We start from the raw sequence: 25811 nt of genomic DNA, 5'->3' as shown, positions 1-25811 counted from the left end.
ATTTAAGGATGAGGGGATTTCAGCTTGCCCCAGGCAATATCTTCCCAACATCTCACTGAAGAGCTGAGATCTTACCAGGGGCCACAAGGATGCCCACACCAATGTGCTACCCTGCTTCCTACCAGCACAGATGTTGAAAAAAGACTAAGAGTTATAACAGACTGCTACCAGTGCTTATTTCTGAGCAGAGGAATGCAGGTGAATTCTAGCCTCTGCTTCTAATTTTTCTATATGTTCCATATTTTATATACTGTGTTTTACAAATCTGTGTTACTTTTGAAATGAGGAAAGGAAGGAAAGAGAGTCATTATTTTTAAAAGAGAGAATTATTGGTTCACCTAATTAAAGAAAAAACGGTGTTCTCAAAGTGTGGTCCTTGGACTAGCATCGTCACCCGGGAACTCCTTAGAAATGCAAATTCTCAGGCCCACCCTAGACCTACTGAATTAGAAACTCTGGGGGTGGGGTTCAGCAATATGTGTTTTAACAGGCCCTCCAGGTGATTCTAATGCATGTTCAAATTTAAGAACCATTGGGGGCTTCCCTGGTGGCACAGTGGTTGAGAGTCCGCCTGCCGATGCAGGGGACACGGGTTCGTGCCCCGGTCCGGGAAGATCCCACATGCCGCGGAGCGGCTGGGCCCGTGAGCCATGGCCGCTGAGCCTGCGCGTCCGGAGCCTGTGCTCCGCAATGGGAGAGGCCACAACAGTGAGAGGCCCGCGTACCGCAACAAAAAAATAAAAATAAAAAAAAGAACCATTGGCCTAGAAGACCTGGCAGAGGATTGGAAGGCAGGAGATTCCCAGATCTACCGCTGACCTACAGTATAGTAGCTGAGTAGGCAGGCTGAGAGCTTTGCTATGGGGTCACACCTGTGTTTGAGCCCAGCTCTGCCGTGTACGGACTGGGTGACTTGGATGAGCTCCTTAACGTCCGTAAGTGTCAGTTTCTGCATATGTAAAATGGTGATAACGCCCACCTCACGGCATGTTTGAGAACGAAAAGGCACAAGGCCTGACGCATAAAATAACTTAGCTCCTTTCCTTCCCTTGTCTTCCCTCCCCTTTGTGGAACTCAGCTTCTCCATTTGTGAAATGGAGCAAATAACCCTGGCTGGCTGCCCCCTTCTTCTATTGCTTCTGCCTCCTTAAAAAGGTCAGAGCAACTGATCTAGTGAAAGTCTTGAAGGGAAATTCTCTCACAAATATTTGATGTTATTTCACTGGGCCTTCCTAGGAGGTCAGCAAGAATTGAGAACTTTTGAGGGTGGGGACAGCATGATATTTACCTTTATGTCCCAGTACCCAGCACAGGGCCTATTCAGCAGAGTGAATGAATGAATGAAAGGATGTGGTGCCCTGGGTCTAGAGGTAGATTGCAACTTCTTTCACATCTCAATTGAACAATAGAGGAAAAAAATAGGAAAATTGGACAGGAAACCAAGAGGAGAATATAGCATGAAAGAAAAATTCCCATCGAGGAAGGGATTTTCAAAGGGGAGAAAGTGAGTTTGTGGTATAATTAGAAAATGGCATATAATTAATTTCCGTGCAACTAGAGGTGTTGGCTGGAGCCTGATGGCTCTCAGTCAGCTTGCCCACCTGGATCCAGAGGATGAAGCTGGCAGTGCGTGCCCCTCTTTATCTGGGACTCTCCAAGCATCAGGTCTCCTTCTGCCGCTAGTAGAAGGAGAAGGTGAGGTTGTGAGTTGTCATGCAGTTTTCTGGGGGCTGCCCCACAAAGTGAGTGTTAGTAGTAATAGTTCATGTTACTATGTGCTGGCATTGTGCTGATCACTTTGCCTCCATTATCCCATTGCATCTTCCAACAGTAATACTTCACAAAGTTCTAAAGATTAAACAAAACGATGACTAGAAATTGTGGGGCCAGCACCTGGCACTTAGTAAGCCCTCAGTGAACAATAGCTATCATAATAACTCTGTGAGGTTAGTGCTCTCATCATCCCCCATTTTTTTACAGGTAAGAAAATTGAGGCACAGAGAGGTCAAGTTGCATAAAGTCACACAGCTAGTAATAGCAGAGATGAAACTGGAACCCAGATCAGCATAGCTCTGGGGCCCACCCTGTAACTATTAGTTCACACTGCCTCATTCAAACTGGAGTCATTATAGAGCCATGCCCTAGGCGCTGCCATTTCCCAATTGAGGCCCCCAAGTGAGCCCCAGCATGTGATAAGGCACATTTCACAACCTGTGCATCCAGAAACCAGATGGGCCACTGTCAAGCACAACAGCCCCAGAGTGCTCCTGTCATGCCCAGGGAACACCTTCCATGCGGATGACTGAAAAATGATTCCTCCGTGAGCAGCGGCGGCAGGGCCTCCCTGTGGGTAATTAGTGAATGTGATTGATCACTGCTGGTGAGGCTGGGTGGCTCACAACAGGGTTTGACAAGTCATTGGGTGTATCTGGGTGTCAACACCCAGCTCAGGCAGCCCCTGGAACTCTTCCTCCTCAGGCTGGAGGGAAGTGGGGCCCAGGTCACTAGATCTGTCCTGTGTCAGGCACCTCCTTTGGTGGGGTTTGAGGCTGCCCCCTTGGTGGTGAGTTTTCTTCCCCCATCTGTAAGATTGAGTCAGAGGCCTTACTTTTCCATCTCTGAATTATTGAAATGACTTTGAGATAAGGTAGTGATTGAGCTGAGTACTGGGCAGGAAGCTAGGAGACTTGAGTCCCAATCCAGTTCTGTGCTGTGTGTCCTTAGGCAAGTCACACCTGCTCCCAGAGACTAGATTTCTAGGGAATTCTCTGGCGGTCCAGTGGTTAGAACGCAGCTCTTTCACTGCTGAGGGCCTGCGCTCGATCCCTGGTCGGGGAACTAAGATCCGACAAGCTGCGTGACACAGCCAAAACAAACAAAACTAAAAAAAAAAAAAAAAAAGAGAGAGACTTGAGTTCTAAAGTCTCTTTGCACCCTAACTGGAACCCCAAAAGTCTCAACTAATGGCTGAGACACATTGACGTACTCTCACTGGGAGTTTTAAGTGGCTCAGCCAGAATGCAGTGAGCATTGGAGTCTGAAAGGACTTGGGATGAAACCCTACTTCACCACTGTAGGCACTTCACCACTCCAGCTTCTGAGGACGCAGCCTTGTGAAGGTTCTTGATGATGGAAGACAGAGACCTCTGTTCTAGGCCTGGCACCATGAGATACCAGCTGGGTGGCCTTAGGCAAACCAGTGGCCTTCTCTGTGGTTCATTTTATCCTGCTATCAAATGGGGATAGTCATACCTTCTCTCCCTACCTTACAGGGGCGTTGCAGGATCAGAGGTGATGACAAATGTATGAGAAGCATGTTGAAAACTATAACACGCTATGCAAATGTGAGGGATTATCAAATCTCAGACTTGAGTTTCCTTCTTAATGGGCTGGCCTTCCTTGAAACAAGGCAACATATGCAAAAAACCTGGCTCACACCTGTCACACAGTAGGCAGACAAGCTCTGGGAGCTGTCCCAGGCTTCTGCCTTTGTCTTGCCTTTCACCTGGAAAGTCCAAAATCCTCCCCACCCATCTTCACGCCCCTCTCCCCCTCCACCCCTCTCCTCAGCCAACATCTAGTCATTCCCCAAAGTTTAGGCAGGTCAGAAGTCCTCCTGCTTCTTTTCCTTCATAGCTTTCCTCACCTGATAGTAGCTGTCCATTTGTTTTTGTGGTCACGTCTGCCTTGGCTGCCACTAAAATGCAACCTCTATGACAGTAGGGATCTTGTTGTCTTGCCCGCCTAGGACAAAGCCTGGCACATAGTATAATAAATATTGATAAATTTTATTAAAGTGAAGCATAGATGGTTAGGTGGATGGATGCCACCCAGATTTATTGTTTTTTCCCCTCTCTTCTACATCCCTTCTTGGAAACTAGTGGTTGGTGGAAAAGTGACTAGTCACGGAATTAGATTCCAGGAGTCTCGCTTTGTAACTCACTCAGCCAGTCCCCTGGAACAGGTCACCTAACGTCTCTTTCCTTTGTCTATTTCCTGGTTGTAAAGTAGAGATAGTAACATGTCATGTATGTCGGGAGGCTCCACGAGATAATGAATGTGAAAATCGAGGCAAGGGGTTATTACACTGTCTCTTTTGTTTTTGATGTGGAACCTGGTTCGCAAACAGGAGGCTTGGAGAGGATGTTGGTTTAAGAGCCTCGGGCAGCGTCTCCGCTTTACTTTCTTTTGGGGGTTCTAAGAAGATGGTGATCATGATGATGATGACGGTGATGGTGCCAGTTATTTACTAAGCGATGGTTCTCTGGCAGGCTCTGGGCCAAACACATTTCTTATGTTAATGTACTTAATTCTCCCAACTGCCCATGAGATTATCCCCACTCTGAAGTAGCCAGCCCTGGTAACTCCATCACATGACTGTGCTCTAATTTTCTTCACAGCACTTATCACTAACTAAAATTAACTCATTTATCTACTTGTTTACCTGGTTGTGTCTGTCTTCCCCAATTAGATTGCAAATTCCGAAGGGAGAAGAGCCTTATCTGTCCTGTTCTTGGCGGATTCCCCAGTGCCTAGAAGAGTCCCTGACTGGCACACAGAAGACTCTCAATAGACCCCATTTAACAGATGAGGAAATAGGCTTGGAGGGGCTCAGTACCTGACCCAAGGACACATGGTTACTCGGGTCTGTCAGGCTATGACCCTGTTGCTCCTTCCTCCCATGGTGCTACAGATTCTTCTGTGCTACGGCCTGGTGGAGACCTGATGGCTAGAAGGCTGCCCAGAGCCACTTCCTCTCCCTATACCCTCCTCCCCTGTTCCCCTTTCACCTTCTGATGGCTGAGGAGTTTGGCCTTGGACAGGGACACCAACAGAGAGTTTGTGGAGGCCCTCGGGGAAGGTGACCACATAGGTTCCAGTCAGCTGGTTTCCCCTCTTTGTTCCGGCTCTGTCTCCCATTAGTAGGGCTCCCTCCTTCCTGGAACCCTTTTCACATCCTTACCCACTGGACCGTCAACTCTCAATTCTAACCTTTAAGAGAAGAGGGAGCCAAAAGTTTTTGGATCCGTGTTTGGCACTGAGTCAAGGCTAACTAACCTTATCCGTAGCCAAGACTTTCTAGAAGCCAGATGCGTAGTCTTGGAACGTGACACTGACTGGTAGCAAACTTGGGAACCAGGACTCTAGAGCTCCCAGCGCCCAGCCAGAAACTCTTCCACTCATCACACTTCCTCACTCAGTCCCTCTTGTCTTGTGTGGGTGGGAAATCCCTTTCTGTCTTGCAGTGGAGGATTGGTTCAGTTTATTCCAGAGGAGGGGAATTGCCGGAATAAAAGAGGCATTTGAAAGGAGACTAGCATGGGGTTAAGAGCTGCGTCTTGGAGTCCAACAAGTCCAGGTTCAAGGTAAGCCTCTGCCACTTACTAGCTGAGTGACCTTGAGCAGGTAATATCACCTGAGTCTCAACTTCCCCTAAACCTATTGTGCAGAGTAGATAAGATGATGCAGGATAATAGGTGGAACAGTGTCTACCTATGGTAAACTCTTGAGGTATGGTAGCTGCTGTGTATCAAGGAATCAGACTTTGGGATCCCAACAGGATGGACTGGAGACCACTGTAGACCAGAAAAACCCTCCAAATGAACAGCAAACATTGCCTGTCCTTTCGTTTCTGATGTGACTTTATCATTGTCTTCTAAAAATTAACTTTTGAATAGGGTAAGATAACTGATAGCTCATCAAAGCCGATGATGGTCATTCCACCAGAGTCAGCAAATTGGGGCTCCAGGCCCAGATCTGCCAGTGACTTTCAGGGTGACCATGTCTTGTACCACGTTGCAACCCTTTGATGTCTAGCTCCAGGCTGGGCCAAGAGCACAGTTTTTTTTTTTTTTTTTTTGGCATATTACTCCTTTATTAGAAATTATAAATGAGGAATTATTTCAACACCTGAAGACCAAACTACAGCATAAGATTCCATAGGCTCAAGATTTTTGACATTCTGGAAAGAGTGTTCTGTAAAGTATATCCTTTCCGTGGCATGGCAACATCATTCTTTTTGTATTAAGCACTTGTTATGTGCCAGAGACAGTTTTAAGCATTTTTCCTGTGATGTTGCACTCAATCCTCATCATCCTACATGGTGGGTGCTTTTATTAGACACACTTTATAAACAAGGAACAGTGCTAAGCCCTGGGATTCCTTGTTGACCCAGAGAGTGGTCCGCCAGGCCTGTCCCTGTTTCTCCTGTGCCCCCTTGGTTTAGCAGTTCCATTTAGGCTGATACTGGGAGGGGTTGGGGCAGCCACCTGGGCTTGCTCTGTAAGTTCCTCTAACCCCAGGCCCAGGAGGCAGCTGGGAGGGGCCTTCTCTCGCCTCTCCATCTTAAGGCCCTTGATTTATAGAAGCAGAAACTTGAGGTGTGCCTCCCTCTACATGCCCCTGGAGCAGGAAGGTTTCTGTCATCTCTCTTTCCTGTGTGATAGCTCCCTCCCCCTCCCTTTCAGAGCCCAATACCCCATACCCTGGGGCTCAGTGAGATGGGAGACACTGCCCTGGAAGAAACCCCTGGGAGAGTGCCACCCTCGGCCCGTCTGGGTGTGGCCTGGCTGCTGTTCCCATTCTGTGTCTGAGAATGTGGGCTTGAGCCGCCGGGCAGCAGGAGGGCACTTCCTGTGCTGTGATTTGTGAAGGTCCTTGCCCACCCACCAGTCTGCCACAGTGCCTGCAATTCCACAACTAGAGCATTTTTCTGTTGTGGTAGGGATTGCCCTCTTGCACTATGGTAAAGCTGTGTGGCTTAGTGGAAAATGTGTGGCTTTGGTACTAGACAAGCCTGGGTTTAAATCCTGGTTGTGTCATGGACTAGTTGGGTGATTTGGGGGCATTTTCTTATCTCCTCCAAGTCTCGGGTTTCTGCATCTGTGAACTGCAGCAAATGATCCTTACCTCTGAAGTTCTTGTAAGGAGCAGAGCTGATGAGTGGAAAGGGTTCATATATAGTACAGTAAATGGCAGGTGGCATTATTCCTATGTCTCTAACATTAGAGAATCTATGAGACTCACCTAGAACGGGGGGCACCGGGGCACCAGGACACCAGTCTCAGGAGTTCTCTTTTCTCAGCCTGGCTGTCCCCAGCTTCTCCCCTACCAGCATCCTTCACACATTCTTTGCTCTAAAGTGAACATAACCAGAACTTTCCCACCTCTATGCCCTTGCTCATGATTAAGAGCATGTTCTACACCAGTGATTCACAAAGTGTGGTCCCCAAACTACCAGCATCAGCATTACCAGGGAACTTAGGGGTGGGGCCTGGAAATCTGTGTTTTAACAAGCCTTCCATGTCATTCTGTTGCAGTGGAAGTTTGAGAACGCTATTCTATATTACAGCATCATCCTGCTCAAGCTTGAATCCCCTCTGGGCCACTCACTAACCCACTAACTGGGACCTTGGGCAACTCCCTTAACTTCTCAGAGCTTCAGTTTCCTCATGTATAAAATAGGAAAAATAATAGTACATGCCTCACAGTGTTGTTGTGAGAATTAAATGAGATAATCCATGAAAAGTGCTTAGCTTAGTGCCTAAAACATGGTCAGTGTTCAATAAAGATTAGACACTATTTTCATCATCATCATCATTAATCTGTATTATGTTCCTATTCCTGGGACACTCACCCTACATATCTGAGTGATATAATCCCCCGTGCTGAGTGTTCCCAACTAAAATGTCTGCCTCCTCCAAAGAGTCTTTCCTGATCTCTTGCCTTTGAGCCTATGTGGCTTGTATTTGTCCAAGTTCTCAGCACAGCGCCCAGGTTCTGCCTGCCTAGGGGTGCCCTGCAGCGTTCCACTCCAGTTCCTGGCATCTGAGCAGCTGCTTGGGCACTCTACAATAAATGTTGATCTGAAATGCCATTTCCCAAGACCAGGTTCTGCCTATGGGCTTCCTTGCTCTGGCTCTCTCTGTCCCTCACCACACTCTCTAAGTTGAAATGATCTCCAGCCTGTGTCTTTCTCCGTCTTGAGGAGAATTTCATCAGAAGAACTCATGCTGAGTTACCTGGAAATTTTATCCTTTGCAGCTTGTCATTGTTATTTCCCATCCTTGTTACACTAATTCCCCTTGAATAAGTATCTACCATGGGAGCATTTTACTGAATCTTCTCTGAAGCCTTGCAAGGTTGGGATTACAGTCTTCATGTTGTAGATGAGGGAACTGAGGCCCCAGGTCTACAGCTTCTACATGGTAACATTTGGTGGTGGCCCAAAGCATCTGGCTCGAGTTTGGATACATTCTACTGCTCCATCTGCCCAATGATGACAGAAGAAGCAGTTTCAAGTTCTCAAGGCTGGTAACTCTCTGAATTCCTGGGTGTTGCTCTGAGGCTGACCATTCGCGGAACTTCTGCTGGGACAGCCTAAATTTGACCTTCCTTATTTGCCTTTCAGTTTCAGATCTGTACGGCTGCTAAAGAACGACCCAGTTAACTTCCAGAAATTCCCCTACACTAACGAGGATGAGGCCTGGAAGACCTACCTTGAAAATCCCTTGACGGCGGCCACAAAGGCCATGATGAGAGTCAACGGAGACGATGAGAGCGTTGCAGCCCTGAGCTTCCTCTACGATTACTACATGGTACATTTGCCACCTCTGGGCATGCCCCCCTCTAACTGGCTGTGTGTCTTCGCTTTCAGGCCTCATGGCTCACTAGCCCACCATGACCACCCCTAGCCCCTCACCATGTTCTTTCACACCTCTGGGCCTTTGCACATGCTGTTCCCTCTGCCTGGTACCCTCCCCTTCCCCCTAGCTAAACCGTACTCTCAGCTTTGGGCCTCAGCCCATTCCACCGGAGGTGAGGAAGGCTTTCTGGGGTCTCCCATTCTGTGCCTCCTCTGGGCACCCTCAGCAACCACCATCCTTTTCCTTGAAGCTATCCTTAGAAACTTGCTGTTTGTGCATTTATTCCTCCATCTCCCCCCTGACACTGAGCTCCTGTAGGGCAAGAGTCATGTCATGATCATTACTGAGCCCCTAGCACCCCATACTGCCTGCCACACATTGCTCAATACATATTGATTGAATGGATCAATGCCTTGGCCTTACACACCACAGCAATACCCCCAACCTACCATCTTCTTTCTGCCCCTGTACCTTAGGTCATCCCAGTTGCCCTGTCATCCCCACCTGCCTATTCTAACCTCACCACCTAGAACATGCCTTTTGCTCTTGAATCCATTCCCTTCTTTCAGGGCCCTTCCCAAGGCCCACCTTCTCTTGGAAGCCATGCTGCCACATCACCTTTCCCTCTCCTGAGTGTCTCACTGTCGTTCATACCCTCGCTGCCATTATATGCATTGTAATACCTCCTGACAGACCATCTTTTATTGTTCTCTAATTGTTTCCTGGGCCTTGGCCTTGACTCTGGGAGACTTTCAGTTCCTGAGAACAGGAATTAGGCCCTCTCATATATGATGAGTGTGCTTAAACCTGTCAATAACCACAAGTACATAACACACGACATCACCCCTCTTCCAGTGCCTGTGCCAGACATTGCTAATGGATTACAAACTGTATTCTCACTGAGGGTATATGAGGACACAAACTCTTTTCCAACCTGGTACTCCAGGCAGCCACTACCCATCTGTCTGAACTGTCATACAGCAAGCTTTCTTACTCTTCCTAGGCTGGGTTATTGCTCCAAGAGACTTGCCCAGATATCAGGCTGGGGGACATGCATAGCTAAATGTTGTGATAACTGAATCTGAACTTGAAGATTTAAAGCCACCTTGTAAATAAGCCATCAAATTCACAGGCCCAAGAAGTAGTCTATCTATTCTACTACACAAAGGAAGGTAAACTCTGTAAATTCAGAGGCCAAGGGGGGAGTGGCCTCAGATATGAGAAAGCCCCAAATGATCTCTCTGGCTTTGGTCCTCATCCTGGAGTAGGGTGGTTACCCTACCTTACCTTCTCCCCGGCAGACTGACAACATCCTCATAGCATTTGATGGAGAAGAAATTGAACTGACTGCCTCAGCCTGGGGACATGGTAGGAGCCAGAATTCTAGGTGTGAGCTTAAACTCCAGCCTGGGATATATAGCTTGAGGTTGGGCCGTAAAATAAAATCTAGCAGCATCTCCCCTGGGCAAGAGGCCGTTCCCAGGGCCAGAGTGGTGGGGACAGGCTCTGAAGGTGACGCTCGCAGTGGTTTATTGCAATATAGTGTTCCGGTGAGATACACCTGGCCCCCTCTTCCCATCCCAGAGCATGTTAGACTCAGAGCAGCACTGTGTATAGTAAAGACATGATCTAACGGTGTGGAAAGAGCACCAAGTTGGGAGTTCGAGACCTGTTCCTACCACAAGCTGGCAATGTGGCTTTGGGCAATATAGTCCTAAAGGTGACCACTTACCATTTCTTACTGAATGCTGGTTACTGTGCCGGGCACTCTTCCTCATGCTCTTCCACGGGGTGAGACTAAGAACCCAGGCATTGGAGTCACTAGGCTGGGTCGGAGACCTTGTTCTGGCTTTATTAGCCTCAGGGAGAAATGACCTGGATGTTCTAAGATACAACAATATTATGATCATAATCATGAAAGGTAACATTTACATAGTCCTCTCCATGTGTCGGGTGCTGGTCTCAACACTCACAACAGTCCCAGGGGTTGGTATTACTATTATTATTCCTGTTTTACAGATGAGAACAATGAGGTGCAGAAAGGTTAAGGGACGCGCAAGATCACACAGCCAATATGTGGCAGATCTAGGAACTAAACTCAATAAGTCCACACTCCTAATCACTAAGATGACGGAGCCTCTCTTGCCTTCAGTTTCCTCATCCATATAATGGGGATAACATTAGTAGACATCATAGAGTTGTTATAGGGATTAGATTAGAGGACACAGAGAAGGCACATAGCACAGGGTCCAGTGCATAGGAAGTACTCCATTAAAAAACAGTGAACATTATTTTTATTAATAAATCTTCGCAATCCCTTTGAAGTAGAGTTCATAATCCCCCACTTGACATATGAAGAAACTGAATCTCAGAAAAGCACAGTCATTTATCCAGAGTCACACAGCACTTTTAAGTGGTAAAGCTAGAACTTAAGCTAGGCCTGCTTGACTCCAAATTCCATGATTCCTAACTGCTAATCTTGGGGTACTTCTCCCCACTCTGTAACTTGGGGCTCAGACTAAATGATGGCCTGACAATTCGAAGGACTGGTGGGTTTTCTCCCAGTGACCAAGGTAGCTACCCTCCCCGGCCAAGTCCCCCGCAGGGGGTTGAGGCTCCTAACAGCCAGATCTTACCCAAGAGCTATGCATAAATCCTTGCTTCCTCTCCTCTCAGGGCCCCAAGGAGAAGCGGCTACTATCCTCCAGCACTGGGGGCCGGAACGACCAAGGAAAGAGGTGAGGCTCGCCGGCGCCACCATCTCTGGCCCTTTGCCCTTCCCCACCCCCACCTCTAGGCCCCTTATCCCCTGGGCACAGGAGGTACAGTCCCTAGGGCCCACCGTACTCTTAGGGGCCCACGAAGGCATTGTAATCTATTTTAAAGTCAGAAGAAGACAATGAATATGATCCAACCTGGGTTATATTTGTATTTATACCAATGCAATTGTAAAAGGTTTTTAAAATATTTTTATGGAGGAAGGGATCTATGAAGGCAAAAGAGAGTAGGGCCCACAAAATCATAGTGAGACCTTGCTTGAACACACAGACACACACAGACACACACACACACACACACACACACACACACACACATCCTAGGTGCCTGTAGGCCATGTGAGCTGGAGTTTACTGAAAACAAACTTCAAAGCCATAGTGGTGGAAAAGCCCTGATGGAAGCTTTTCTGTCCTAGCTCCAAAACCCTCCCTGCAGCCTCAAAGGGAGGGGACACCTATGTTCCCGTATTTCTTTCCCTTGGCTCTCTTGGGCCTCTGCCTGGCATTAGTGCCTCGGGGCACTGATGTTCCTTTTCTTGTAGAAAGCAGCCCAGGCCGTGCTCATGGCCAGATGGGCACTGGAAGGGCCCTGCCCCCTTTCTCCACTTTTCCTTTCCCCGCACTGGGCAGGGCTTCTGATGGGAAACCTTCTGGTCTCCTCTCTGCCTTTGAGAACATCCAAACTGCTAAGGCAGGCATTGCGACTCTGGCAGCTGCCTCAGGGCCCCTCCACTGCTAGAAACTGTAGGCTTTGGTGCAGGAGACTTTTCTCAAAACTAATTTTTTAAAATGTTGTTAGCTTTTCTGATTATAAAATAATACCTACTTGTTATAAAATATTCAAACTCTGTAGAAACGTATAAAGTAAAAAAGGAAGGAAGGAAGGAAGGGGAGGAGGGAGGAATGAACTGGTGGATTACATAATATACTTGTTCATCTGAAGAAAATTGTTTATAGGTGTATGACAGTTTTAGGGAAATTATGAATAGACAAGTAGAAAATTATAAAATGAAAAAACTCGTTAATATCATAATTCCAATAACAACAAAAGTTGTTCTAAGAAAAGTTATAGTAAAATATTTGGCCAGCCAGGAAACAATATTTGTATAATTATAATAATTAAACTACCTATTGTTGTAACTATTTTTAAATTTAGTTTACTTTTTAAAAATAAATTTGGTGTAGTAACAAAATAAATATCCAGGGCCTCCCTGGTGGCGCAGTGGTTGAGAGTCCGCCTGCCGACGCATGGGACACGGGTTCGTGCCCCGATCCGGGAGGATCCCACATGCCGCAGAGCGGCTGGGCCCGTGAGCCATGGCCGCTGAGCCTGCGCATCTGGAGCCTGTGCTCCGCAACGGGAGAGGCCACAACAGTGAGAGGCCCGTGTACCGCAAAAAAAATAAATAAATAAAAATAAATATCCATGCTGGGGCTGGGCATTGAGAAACAGAAGTATGGTGGTGGGAATGGAAGACTGGCACAATTAAATGAGAGCACCCACTGATAATAGAATCATCTTATTATAAGGTCTGTGTGTTCACTCATTGTCTCTGATTATGTGAATCTCTGGGCCTTATGTGTGAAAATAGTCTATCTGGCTCTTTTGACAACCAAGTGAGGACCAATTCTTTGGATTCTGTAAAATTAAATGCATTAAAGACACTGTTATTTTTGCTAAAAAATAAATAAAGTAAAAAAGTAAGTTTCTTGTAATCCTACTTCCCTGCCCCCCTTAATAGTTTGGGGTATATCCTTTCAGACCTTTTTCTCAACGTACATTAACTGTACCCACAAATACCCACTCTTGCCCACACCATGGATGACTCAATACGGTTTTTTTAGTGTGGAGACATTTGACTCTGGATAAGAAATAAATAATTAAACTTTCAGTTTTTTAAATTACCAAGTACTGTAACGGATAAAGCAGACATTTGCCCCCTGAACTCTGAGCCTGTACTTGGTTCCATTCTTGACACCCTCCTCCCTGCTCATCACACTGGCTTGCTTCAGTATCGTGTTTCACACATGTTGGTAAGACCTAACATTACAATGGATTAAAAGAGGTCAGTATGTCAGTGTGATGGTCACCCTCCAATCTAGCCAAGGAACCCCCGCCCCTCAGAGAGAAGAGGTGCACCCACTTATCCCTCCTGTCTCTCCTCAGGTACTACCATGGCATGGAGTATGAGATGGACCTCACCCCCCTTGAAAGTCCCACGCACCTCATGAAATTCCTGACAGAGAATGTGTCTGGAGCCCCAGAGTACCCAGATGTGCTCAAGAAGAATAACCTAATGAGCTTGGAGGGGGCTGCACCCACACCGGGCAAGGCAGCTCTCCTCACCCCAGGCCCCAGCAAGCTGGAAGCTGGCTCTGTGGACGGCTACCTGCTGCCCACCAGTGATGTGTATGATAATGGCTCCCTCAGCTCCTTGTTTGAGAGCATTCATGGGGTGCCTCCCACACAGCGCTGGCAGCCTGACAGCACCTTCAAAGATGACCCACAGGAGGTGAGGGCCCACCCCCATATCCCTCACAGCCTCCCTGGGTCTAGTCACACGTGTACAGAAGGAGAGAAGACAGTGAGGCGGTCAGAGCTTTGGAATCCATGGGAGAAAGAGTCCTTGAGCTGAGGCAGGGCTGCCATGTACTGTTGTCCAGGTTGTACACTATACAACATTCACAGTTGTATGCAGTGGCCCTGGGCTGAGGTCCCAGCAGAACTGAATGTGGTCATTTATTTTCTCTGGATTATGTTTCTCTGCAGTCGCTGCTCTTCCCAGATATCCTGAAAACATCCCCGGAACCCCCATGTCCAGAGGACTATCCCAGCCCCAAGAGGTAAGTCAGCCTCCCTGGACCCTTGGCCACCTGGGCAGTGGGCTGCAGAAAGACCCTACTGTCCCCAGAACAGGGATCGTCAGTGAATGAAAAGAGGGGAGTAAAGGCACATAAAAGAAGAGAGTCATTTCTACATCCCTTTCCTGGGCTGTGACAAGGACCTCAGAGCTCAGCACCCTGTTAGAAAACCAGGGTTCTGTTGTCCTAGTCGTCCCTATAACTTTGTCACCCCTCAGGGGTCTCTGGTTTCCATTATTCACTATTCAGGAGGATTATGGCTCAACAAAGCCATTAAATAGAAACTCTGAAAAAGAGGAAACTGAGGCCCCAGGAAGTAAAGTGATTTACTGAGGTCACATAATAAGGCCATAGCAGAGCCTTGGGCTTCCTGCCCTACTGCCCTTTGGGATACTCCTGCCTGGAAGCCCAGCCTCACTCTCCTCTCCCTCCTGCCCGCAGTGACTTTGAGTACACCCTGGGCTCCCCTAAAGCCATCCACATCAAATCGGGTGAGTCACCCATGGCCTACCTCAACAAGGGCCAGTTCTACCCTGTCACCCTGCGGACCCCAGCGGGCGGCAAAGACCTTGCCTTGTCCTCCAGCAAAGTCAAGGTACTTGGGCAGTAGGTGCGGGGGTCGGGTCAGCCCTGCCTGCCAGGGACCCCAGGGAGAGGGTGCTGTTGTATGACTGCCCATTGCCACGGAGTGGGGGAAACTAAGCCAAAGGGCCGGGCCACTTGACCCGGGCTCTGGCAAGGGATGAGGCTGCCTGGGCCTCTTCTGAGGCTGGGGTCACAGTGACTGCTGTGTTGCAGAGTGTGGTCATGGTGGTCTTCGACAACGAGAAGGGCCCGGTGGAGCAGCTGCGCTTCTGGAAGCACTGGCATTCCCGGCAGCCCACCGCCAAGCAGCGGGTCATCGATGTGGGTGAGAGCCCGCCCAAGCCCTCCATCCCAGTCTCCCTTCCTCTGTCTCACAACACACACACACACACACACACACACACCCCACTTAGGCCTTGCTTGCTGTGCCCCTTTTTCCCAGCCCCCTCTGACCTCTGCAGGACTTATTTCTGACTCCAGCCTCCTGCCTGGCCCCTGTCTCCAGGTTGAACGCTGTGAGGTTTGCAGGGATTTGCATCTGTTGGCTGGAAGCAATGACCTCTTTTCTGTGTTGCTTTGGGATAAACAGGACCCTGGGGACCCTAGTAGTGTCAGATAAATACACCCCTGGGATGCTGACCTGCTTGTCCCCATCAGGGGGCTTGGCCAATTGAGACACAAATGCATAACAGTGCAGGCAGTGGGTGATTTGGAAGGCTTGAAGCACAGTGCAAGGGCAGTTCTGCCTTGGAAGCTGGAACCTTTGGGCTTTGTCAGAGGGAAGGGGATGGGGGAAAGGCCTTCTGTGTGTGCCACCTTGTCCCGGGCCCCAAGATGAGTGGGAGGCACAGTCCATCCTCAGATCTCCAGGTTCTGGCTCTATCACTCTCTTCCCGGCTGTGTGACCTGTGTCACCTCCCCTTCCTGGGCCTTGGTTTCTTCAGCTGTCAATTGGGAAAACGGCAGCTGCCCTGCCTGCCTGCAGTGCTGTTTCTGCCTTGGAGCCACGTGTACTAGAGAACATAATACAAATAGGGATGATTCAGTGACTTATCTGAGAGGCCAGTTAGTAAAGTGGTTAGGAGCCTGGGTTCAGGAGACAGACAGAGCCGGACTCCAGTCCTTACTCTACCTTTTATTAGCTGTGTGACCCTGGGCAAGTGACCAAACTTCTCTGAGCTTTATTTTCCTCAGTGTAAGCTGAATATTCATAGCATTGTTGTGAGGATTAACTGAAGGCTTGCCATATTGTAAGTGTTCAATAAATGACAGTAGTACTATCATGTATTTAATATGACTAGTTCAATACTAGTAGTACTGGTACTACGACTGTGACTATGGCTATCACTACCACTATTACTGCGATTATTACTACTACTACTACTGCTTTGTCTGGGAGATGTCCTAAATCACAATCCCATGAAAAGTATAAGCTCTACCACAAAATCATGAGGGCCCTGGCCTAGTTGGCAAAGTGAAGGAGTCCCTCTGGAGTTTGGACAGATCTGCTTCTCAGGCTGGACCTCAGTTTTTCCACCTGTAGCCCAGGGCACAATTACTAATTTCCTCCCTGCATTGAAGCATGGTCCTTGGGGGAGAGGATACAAGTCCCTGCCAAGAACAAGGCCCACCCCCTAAATGACCCCTCCCCATGGGGCCCCCAAATCCCTTCCCTTCTGACGCTCCTTCTGGTCTCCTGTGGTTTCAGCTGACTGCAAAGAAAACTTCAACACTGTGCAGCACATCGAGGAGGTGGCATATAACGCACTGTCCTTCGTGTGGAACGTCAACGAGGAGGCCAAGGTCAGTCCTGGGGCCGTGGCCAGGATGGGGCTAGGCTGCCAGGAAGTCCCCATCCTGGGAAAAGGCCTTACCTGTACCTAGGATTGTGGCAGCTGCTCCGATGAGGGCACCAGTGGAGGAGGCAGGATACATAGTGGTGGAGAAGCCAGAAACGCTAGGCCCACTTCCCAACTCTGTGACCTTGGACAGATGCCTTAGCTGAAAATTGGGATGTAAACATAGCACCAACTGATAGGTTGGCGTGAGGATCGGGTGAGATAAGGAAAAGGTAGAGCACAGCCTGGCACATGAGCAGTGGCTGTTGTTAATTAATCCAATCCACCTATTTACCAGGTAGGAAAACTAAGCCTTGTGCGTGGCCGCACGGCAAGCTGCCGCTGACACCGGGTTTCCTGACTTGTGGGCAGGGTGTTGCAGGAGAAGTGCTTTGGAGTCTGGTAGATGAGGGCTTAAACCCATGACCTCACTTCCTGAGCGCATAGGAAGGGAAGAATAATCTGCCTCCTAGAGCTGTGGTGGAGATCCTATGAGATCACGCACGTCAAAGAGACAGGCACGATGCCAGGCCCATCGGAGATGCCTGAGAAATGGAGCCTCTGGTGATTCTTTTTCACACCAGTGATTAAGCCGTTTAGTGCTTGAGACCAGACTTGAAGTCACCTGTGCTGCAGTGTCCCTCTGCGTCTTGGTTTTCTGTTTGGACAAGTGGCATCATGGAAAGGGCACTAGTCTGCGTGTTGGGGACTCAAGTTGGGTAACCCTGGGCCTGTCCCTTCACCTACCTGGGCCAGACTTACCCCATCAGACCAAGGTTGGGTCTGGCTCTTGGCAAGGGCCTTTCTGGCCTAGAAAAGCTGGGGACCTAATCCCTGTCTCCCTGGCTTGCCTCATGGGGCGGTCCAGGCTGCCTGGAGAAAATGGAGGTGAAGGGACTCTGAAAACAACAAAGGGAGGCACAAAGGCGAGGGATTATTATTATTCAAACAGACACCAGGGACTGGGGGAGGAGCTGGGGCCTCCAGTTCAGGGAGGGGGGGAATGAGTTTCGTGGGAAGGGAGAGGTGGGTTTCGGTTGGGATTTTCTCACAGCCTCTTAAGCCCCCAGGCTTGGGTCTTTCTCAGGCGTGTGCTGGGTGGGGGCTGCATTAGGGCTGAGCTGGCTGAGGGGGAGGTATGTCTGGCATGCACCTGTGGGCCTGGCCCCCCCAGCCAGGGAAGGAAGGGGGTCTGCTCAGGTACCACACTCCACCCCTACTTGTGCAAGTCAGGGTCATTTCCAAGGGAAATGCCCCAAGGAACAGGGGCCAGCCTGGAGTGGGGTCTGGCCTAGGGTCCCACGGAGGAGTTAGCAGTAGGCAATCACTAGGTGAGCTTGCCAAGTGATGCCCAACTAAGACTGACCCCAGACTGCCATCAGCTGCACATAGGCTTCGGGTTGAGACTCCAACTGTCCCACTTACAACAACAGTTACAAAATATCCAAGCCCCCTAGGTGTTCTGCCAGCCTCACAGCCACAAGAGGTAGGTTTAATTGTCCCCATTTTGCAGATAAAGAAACTGAGGCCCGTGAGATTAAAGGACTTATCCAAAGCCACATGGCTTGAGTGGCAGAGGTCTAAGTGGCCCGATGTCCAGGCTCATTCCACCACGCCGCCCTGCCCAACTCCCTGTGGAAATGTTAACAAGTCACGTCCGTGCTCAGAGCCTCCGTTTCCTCAGCTGTACAATGGGGGTGACTGGTTCAGCTATGGCTAGAGCTGGTGGTTGCCGTGCACAGGGGCAGTGTCTCACTCGCTGTGGCCCAGGGCCAACAGGAAAGCCGTCTTCTGAGCTGGCGGGGAGGGAGATTTGGCCGTTCTCTACCTCCTTGCTCTGAGTTGCAAAAAAATGGGCTCTGGATTTTAAGCTCCTAAAGGACTCCTAGTCTCCCTCCCAGGGCCTTGATCCTTTGGGCTGCCCTTGGCAATCTAGTGGAAGCTGCATTGTCCACTGATGAAGACCTGAGCCCAAACTCCGGTTCCCTTATACATTCCCTGCGTCGCCTTGGGACAGCTGCCCCCCTCTCTGAGCATCAGTTTCCCCGTCTGTAAACGAGACGTGGTGATGTTTGCCTTCCAGGGGCGCTGTGAAGTTAAGGGTGGCCGCCGGGCACACAGTAGGCTCCATAATTATACAGGGGGGCCTGGTGACCCGGGTCAGCTGTTTAGCTCCCTCTTCTGTCCTCAGGTGTGTATCGGCATCAACTGTCTCAGCACAGACTTCTCCTCGCAGAAGGGGGTGAAGGGTGTTCCCCTGAACCTGCAGGTCGACACCTACGACTGTGGCTCGGGCACTGAGCGCCTGGTACACCGAGCTGTCTGCCAGATCAAGATCTTTTGTGACAAGGTGGCTGCGGTGGACCCTCTGCTGGGCCCTGGGGGGGAGAAGGGCCAGCCCCCACCTGTGCATCCTCCCCAGCCATTCTGGGCGTGTCTGTCTCTGTTTCTTGCTCTCTGAATGTCTCTCCTGTGTGCTCGTCATTCGTCTGTCTTGGTTTCTCTATGTATATTTTCCTCTGCTCTCTGCATTTCTGTCTCTCATCCCTTCCTCTTTCTGAAGACCTCTTTCTAGATCTCTGTAAATAGTTCTTCAGGTTTCTTTTTCTCTGTGTCTGTCTGTCTTTTTCACATTTCTCATTCTTCTTATCTCTGTCCGAGTCCCTTTCTCTTTTCTGTTTCTCTCTCTGTTCCTCTCTCCCCACACCTCTCTGTCTCTCTCAATTTCTTCTTTCTCCGTCTTTCTATTTCTCTGTCTCTCATGGTCTACCTGACCTCAGGGCTGGGCTGCACTGGGCTGGGCCGAGTGCTGGTACCTTCCCATCTCCTGGTCTCACTCTGGGGAGAAAGCAACACCAGAGGGCTGGCCCACATTTAAGAGGCAAAGCAGCCAGCCCCTCCCAAGACCATTGGTGACCACCTTTCCCTTATCCCCCACAGGGAGCGGAAAGGAAGATGCGGGATGATGAGCGGAAGCAGTTCCGGAGGAAGGTCAAGTGCCCCGACTCCAGCAACAGCGGTCAGTGGGGATGGGTCACAACGGGGCAGGGTTGGGGTTAAGGGTATAGGAGACTAGAGGGCAGTGGTCGGAGGCGTAAATGGAGGGACTTCACGGCACAATGCCTTCCTTTTCCCATCAGGCATCAAGGGCTCCCTGCTATCCGGCTTCAGGGGCAATGAGACCACCTACCTGCGGCCTGAGGCAGACCTGGAGACCCCGCCAGTGCTGTTCATCCCCAACGTGCACTTCTCTGGCCTGCAGCGACCTGGAGGGGTGAGGGTCTTGGGCTGAGAGAGGGTTGTGGCCCCTGGGTGGGGCTGTCTTAGCACAGACCAGCAGGGAGCAACCTGCTACTCAGCTATTACAGGCCAATTTAGATGTTGATAGGTCCTGATATCATCAAATTATCTTTATTGACTCCCAGGGAACTAAAAAAATGTATATATGGCCATATAACTTCAGTGACCTTTTCTACTGAAGAGAAGAATGTTAATAAAGAAATGGACCTCATACCCATCGAAATGTTCACTCCTGGGGCACACACAGGGCAGGTTTCTAATATCAGGGTCCCAGGTTAGACTGTAGCCGCATCAAAGCTGGGTGGATAATAATCGTCACAGCAACACCTGTGAGCGCTCACTTTCCTCCAGGCGCTGCTCTAAGTGCTTTCCATGCATTATCTCCTTTAGCCCTCACTACCTCCCTGTGTTGCTGATACGATTCTCCCTGGATTCATGGCATGGAAATTGAGGCTTTGAGACCAAAATTACATAGGACGTGGCAGAGCCAGGATTGGGACCCAGGCAACCTGGCTTCAGAAACAGTGCCCGTTACCATGAGTTACACCACCTCTCAACACAGGGAGCCGTTTACCAAGCACCTTGACCGGCCCGCGGTGCTGGGCCCAGCCTTTTGCTGCATTGTCTCATTTCCCCCTCACCTCACCTGGGCAGCCCAGCCCAGCCATCCTTTGAGGTAGAGACTGTTATTCCCATTTTCCAGGCAAGGTCACTCAACAAGTCAGTGGCAGAGTCAAGACCCCAGAGCCTGTCTGTGAGTTTGCTTCCATATTAAACAATCTGACTGTTGCCTTCCACTGAGCTCCCACCGTTTAGGTGGGAATGTTTGCAGAAATGGCCCTCGGTGTACGGATGTGTTCAGTGCAGTGACTTCAAACAATAAGATAGATTATGGTGCTGAAAGAGCAGCCAGTCCTGAGGTCAGCCCTGGCTCACATTCAAAGCCTTCTCTGTGTCTGCCGCACCCCCTTCGCTGCCCTGAAGTAGTTCTGTGGCCCCCATAGCCCAGGAGGCTGCATTAACCCACTCTCTCTCCCCAACCAGAGGCCTCAAGTAGGGAGATGACCACTTGGGCTCAAAGCTCCCTGTGCGAGGAAGAAGTGGGGCGCCAGTGCTTGTGCCTGTGAGCCTGAGAGAGGGCACCAGGGGTGCGGGAAGGCAGAGAGCCCGGTTCTGAGCCACGGTTCTGCCCCCATGGTGGTCCCCCAGCGACCCTGCCCTCTCGGGGCCTGGGTGTCCTACCTCACGGGGCTGGTGATAGCTGCACCAGGTAGTACAGTGCCAGGCACACGTGAGGGTTCAGAAAGACTGCCTCTTCCCCCTCCACTTCTTTTGCCTCAGCTCCAACCACCTAGTTACCAGCTGCAGGACAGTCTGCAGTTCCAGCCCTTCTGGGCCTGCTGGGGCTCAGGTGGGACTCACTGATTCTGCCACCCTTTCCTTAGCACCTCATGTGTTCACTGAGTCCTGACTCATCCAACTGGGGCTTGGTACTTCCTTTCAACTCAAGGTCTCAGCTCACTTGAGGGGACACATCTGAGCAGAATGAGCTAGAAAGCCATTGAAACTGCATTCCCCCGTATCTCCCCACAAGGATTGTTCATCCCAGAAAGCCTCCAGCAGCTGAGGGCTACTCTCATCTTCCTGTATGTGATGGAAAATGTCTTTCTCTTCATTGCAGGCAGTGCCCTCAGCAGGACACGGCACCTCCAACAGGTAAGGAGAGAAGCAGCCAAGGGCCTCATCTCCCTGCCTGTCCCCCCTTTACTGCTCGTAAGCTCCCAGCCTGCCCTTCCCTTTGCTGTCCCCCAAGCCAGAGGCTGGGCCCGGAGGAAGCAGCCTTGAGACTCTGCCCCCAACCCCCAAGCTAGACATGCTCCTTTCTCACTGAAATTGCCTGAGTTTTTATGGGTTTGTTTTATTTGAAAAGTTGGAGAATCTTTGGCGAGACACCTGCTTGTAAAATGGGAAAGAGAAAGCCTCTGAGATGGTGGTACAGATTCGGAGAGTAGGGAGGGGAGCTGTGTGGGAGGACTTAGGGGAAGCGACCCCGTGTCCCCTCCCCCCACACCCACCAGACTCCAGGAGGCCAAGGGGGTGGCCCTTGGCCCTTCAGCCCAGGATGGACCTCCACGTCCCTCCCTCTGTCAGCCACAGTCCCTTCACCTCGTCAGGCCTCAGCTAGAAATCTGTCAAAGGAGGAAAATGGCCTCATGAGAATGAGGCAGATATGAGAAGCTGCATGTAACAGAATCTTTGTAAATGGGAGAGTACTTTATGAAGATCGTGTATTGTTGATATCAGTCTCCTCCTTATAAACAAGAAGTACTTTTCATAAGGTTCTTTCACACCAAATTATGTCACTTATTACCTCACAACAGCCCCAGTGAGTCAGGCGAGCAGGGGTTATTGCTCTACTTTATAGATGAGGAAACTGAGGCTCAGAGGAAGTGAAATGACTTGTCCAAGGTCACACAGCTTTTAGGAAGCAGGGGCAGGCTGGAAGCTAAGTCTCACTCACTCTAAAATCCACAAGCCTCCCTCCTCCCACTGACTCACGTCCAACTTGATTCTTTCAAAAAAGAATACTATTGATGATGAAACAATAGTCCATATTTATGGAGGGCCTGCCGTGTGTCACACACTGTTCTAAAAGCAGTGTGCATTATCTCCTTCAACCTCACAACTTTATGCAGCACCCTGCTATAGATGGGGACACTGAGGGGCTGTCACCCTGCTAGTGAGGGGCAGGGCTGGGATTTAAACCCATGCAGTCCAACTCCAGAACCTGCTCCTGTAACTTCTGTCCCACTGCTTTGTGCCCACCCTCATAGGGTCTTCTTCACCTCTGGGGCCCCTCAGACTCTGGGTTCCTCACAGGTCTCTCCCTGCCATCCCCACAGGCTGCCTCTGAAGCGTACCTGCTCACCCTTCACCGAGGAGTTTGAGCCTCTGCCCTCCAAACAGGCCAAGGAAGATGATCTACAGAGAGGTAGCCTCACTCCCACCCCGTCTGTCCTCTGATCCCAGCCCCAGCCCTCCATGAGGCCTCCCCAAAGCCTCAGACTGATTCTGGTCCAGGCAGCCAGGGCAGCGCCCACCCCAGTGGGGAGAGCACGAGGGGCTGCTTTACTCCCTGGAGTTTGGGTCTGGGCCAGGATTTGAGTGAGGGGTGGAGCGGGTAAGGAGGGCATCCAGGGTGCTTGGAGGGACAGCCACGGAGCTGGGGGGCTTCTGCCTCTGACCTTGTTTGAACGTGGGCGTCCTGGGGCAGCTGGTAAGGCAACAGGCTCATGATGTTGGGCAGGTCCTCCCCACTTTCTCTAATGGGGGTAGGAGTGGGGTGGGTTTTCAATACCTGGCTTTCTGTCTTTGACACAGTAAGTCTGTGACTTCCTGAGAGAGGGGTGCTCTAGCTAACCATCAGGAAGAAACCAACCAGCAAGCAAGATCAGAAGCTTCCAGCAGCCTGGAACTGAGCCTTGCACCCCACTTGGTGTTCTATCAGTACTGCCCACAACAACTCTGTGAAATAGTGGGTGGAGCTGTCTCCATTTTCCATCTGGAAAAAATGAGGCTCAATGATATTAAAAGAACTTCTTCAGGGTCACAGAGCTGGCAGGTGGCAGAGCAGGGATTCAAACCCACCAAAATCAGCAAAGTCTGAGCAAGTGTGTGGGACCCGCAGAGCCAGGCGGGGTGTTTCCCAGCTGCGTACACACCCTCAGCAAGGATTTGCTCTTTTTGCAGAAATCTATCTTAGGTTACAAATAATATTTTTTAAGATTCTCCCACCCCCAGATGTTCCCTTGCACCACTAAAAGCCACCCCTTTGCTTCTCAGTGCTGTTGTACGTGCGGAGAGAGACTGAGGAGGTGTTTGATGCCCTCATGTTGAAGACCCCGGACCTGAAGGGCCTGAGGAGTGCGGTAAGAGGCCTTGTGGACCCTGGTCGTGGCCCTCTCTGCACTCCCATCTCCCCCGACTCTTCGCCATATAGTTCCGATTTCCCACAGGAAGACTCTGGGAAGGAATATGCTGGAACGCTGGCTTTCTGGTGGCCCATCCGTCCCACCCATCTGAGGGCGCCTGTGGGGCCCGGCTGGTGGAGGTGTGCCTCTGAGATGTTATCTCCCAGCCAGAACCCGGGCTCCACCCTGGGAGTCGCACACACCATAAATCCTCCTTAATCTGATGGCTGCTGTCTGACAGGCCAGAGCTTTTTGTTGGCTTTGCAAACCTGTTTCTATTTTAATGGGAATGAAACCCCAAAAGGCCAGGCCCCAGAGATACCCTTTTTTCTTTCCCAGAGGGCCTCATTCCTCCAGCTTGTGGTTGGACGGGGGGCGCTGGCTGGGGCGGCTGAAGGTGGCGTCTGGGCAAGGAGACCTTCCCCAACCCTCCAAACCGCCAGAGAGCAGGTGAAACAGCCCCGAACAAAATCCACAGCAGCTTTGTGGTTCAGCTAAAAACTGAGCAAACACAGCCTCCGCCAGGGCCAGCTGTGTTTCAAGGTCGAACCACACAGAAAAACCAGCTGGTTCTAAGATGTCAGGTTGGGGAAGGGAAAATGAATCAAGTGATAACATAGCTATCTTTTATTGAAGCCCCACTACGTGTCAGGCCTCTTGTCAGGCGTGCTGCATTCGCTAGCTCACCATATTCTCTTAACAGCCCTGAAAAGTGGGTGCTATTAGGTCAGGTGACTTGCCAAGGTAACTAGAAGTGACAGAGCTGAGGTTCCAGCCCAAGCTCTCTCCACTCGGCTGTGTTATCCTGTTCTCTTCACATAGCATCAGCCCTGCTTGGCACCAGCCCCAGGAAGTTGGGCTCGCAAAAGGCCATTAATGTCACCAGAATATAGACTCAGAATCTTTGGGTTGGACAGTACCTTAAAGGGTCAGCTCCCATCTGGTGCCCCAGCTCTCTCCTCAGTGGCTCTTCCAAGCGGGTGCCCACTCTTGACCTGCATACTTCAGGGGTGGAGAGCTCATCGCTTTGGGGACAGCCATACAATGCAGTTGTCTTGGTACAACATATAGTTAGAAAGCTCCTAAGTTCTTGCTTAGACTGACTTGAGATCTTCCCGATAGCCTCTAGCCACATTGCCTGCCATTAAGATAAGTAGTCTAAGAACTTTTCTTGCCTGGAGAGATCTCTGTCAAGGCAGAGACCAGTTGAGGAGCTGAATCGGCTCCTCTTCCTGAAAGGCCCAGAGAGGACAACCTCAGCCTGAAGCTTGTTGCTTGCCGCTCCCTGCAGCTCCAAGGCAGCCAGTAGTACTAACCAGCGGCATTTGACCGAGCTTTCCCCAGGGATGGCGCTGGGCCGGGCCCTTGACGTAAGCGTCTCAATTCCTGTGCAGACCCACCTGTGTGTACATCCCATCATGGCGCCCATTTTACACATGAGGAAACTGAGGCTCCATGAAGTAAGGTGACTTGTTCAGAGTTCTGTAACCCCAGGTGGTGGAACTGGAACCAGACCAGTTCTGTCCGCCCCACAGGAGACTTCAGGAGGTCTGGGGAGAAATGGGCTGACTCTGTGTGAGCTCAGCCAGGTTGCTGAGGCCTCTGAGCTGCAATTTGCTCACTTGTAGACTAAGCTCCAATGTTCTGGGATGTGATGGGGGCAGGAAATCTGGGTTCTAGGCTAGGCCTTGGGTGCATACCTTATCTTCTTCGAGTTCAGCATCCTCACCCATCAGATGGGGTAAATAATTCCTGCTAGAAAGGGAAAGTGTTTGGGTTATCCACCCCTCCCCCCACAGCAGGACAGGAGCATCCCTGTCGCACCACTTCTGA

General features: G+C 50.3%; 1 protein-coding gene across 3 annotated transcripts in view; it reads left to right on the top strand.

Moving 5' to 3' along the window:
• Nucleotides 1-25811, top strand: part of GRHL3 (grainyhead like transcription factor 3) — a gene marked incomplete at both ends in the record, with an annotated part of 32829 nt that overhangs the window by 1782 nt on the left and 5236 nt on the right. For 2 of the 3 annotated variants that reach the window (XM_082833001.1, XM_082833002.1), the window contains 13 exons: nucleotides 8411-8597; nucleotides 11322-11383; nucleotides 13590-13935; nucleotides 14193-14266; nucleotides 14726-14879; nucleotides 15083-15194; nucleotides 16578-16672; nucleotides 18899-19057; nucleotides 19648-19726; nucleotides 19848-19981; nucleotides 21689-21723; nucleotides 22911-22999; nucleotides 23851-23936. In XM_082833001.1, the coding sequence (XP_082689127.1) occupies nucleotides 8411-8597; nucleotides 11322-11383; nucleotides 13590-13935; nucleotides 14193-14266; nucleotides 14726-14879; nucleotides 15083-15194; nucleotides 16578-16672; nucleotides 18899-19057; nucleotides 19648-19726; nucleotides 19848-19981; nucleotides 21689-21723; nucleotides 22911-22999; nucleotides 23851-23936 (1612 nt within the window). Of the gene's footprint in view, nucleotides 1-5319; nucleotides 5367-8410; nucleotides 8598-11321; nucleotides 11384-13589; nucleotides 13936-14192; nucleotides 14267-14725; nucleotides 14880-15082; nucleotides 15195-16577; nucleotides 16673-18898; nucleotides 19058-19647; nucleotides 19727-19847; nucleotides 19982-21688; nucleotides 21724-22910; nucleotides 23000-23850; nucleotides 23937-25811 lie in introns of those variants that run through there. The other variant, XM_082833000.1, reaches the window with a different exon arrangement.

The sequence above is a fragment of the Leucopleurus acutus genome (genome assembly GCF_964270905.1).
Source record: "Leucopleurus acutus genome assembly, chromosome: 2".
Classification (NCBI taxonomy): Eukaryota; Metazoa; Chordata; class Mammalia; order Artiodactyla; family Delphinidae; genus Leucopleurus; species Leucopleurus acutus.
This window is presented reverse-complemented; position numbering and strand designations above follow the sequence as displayed.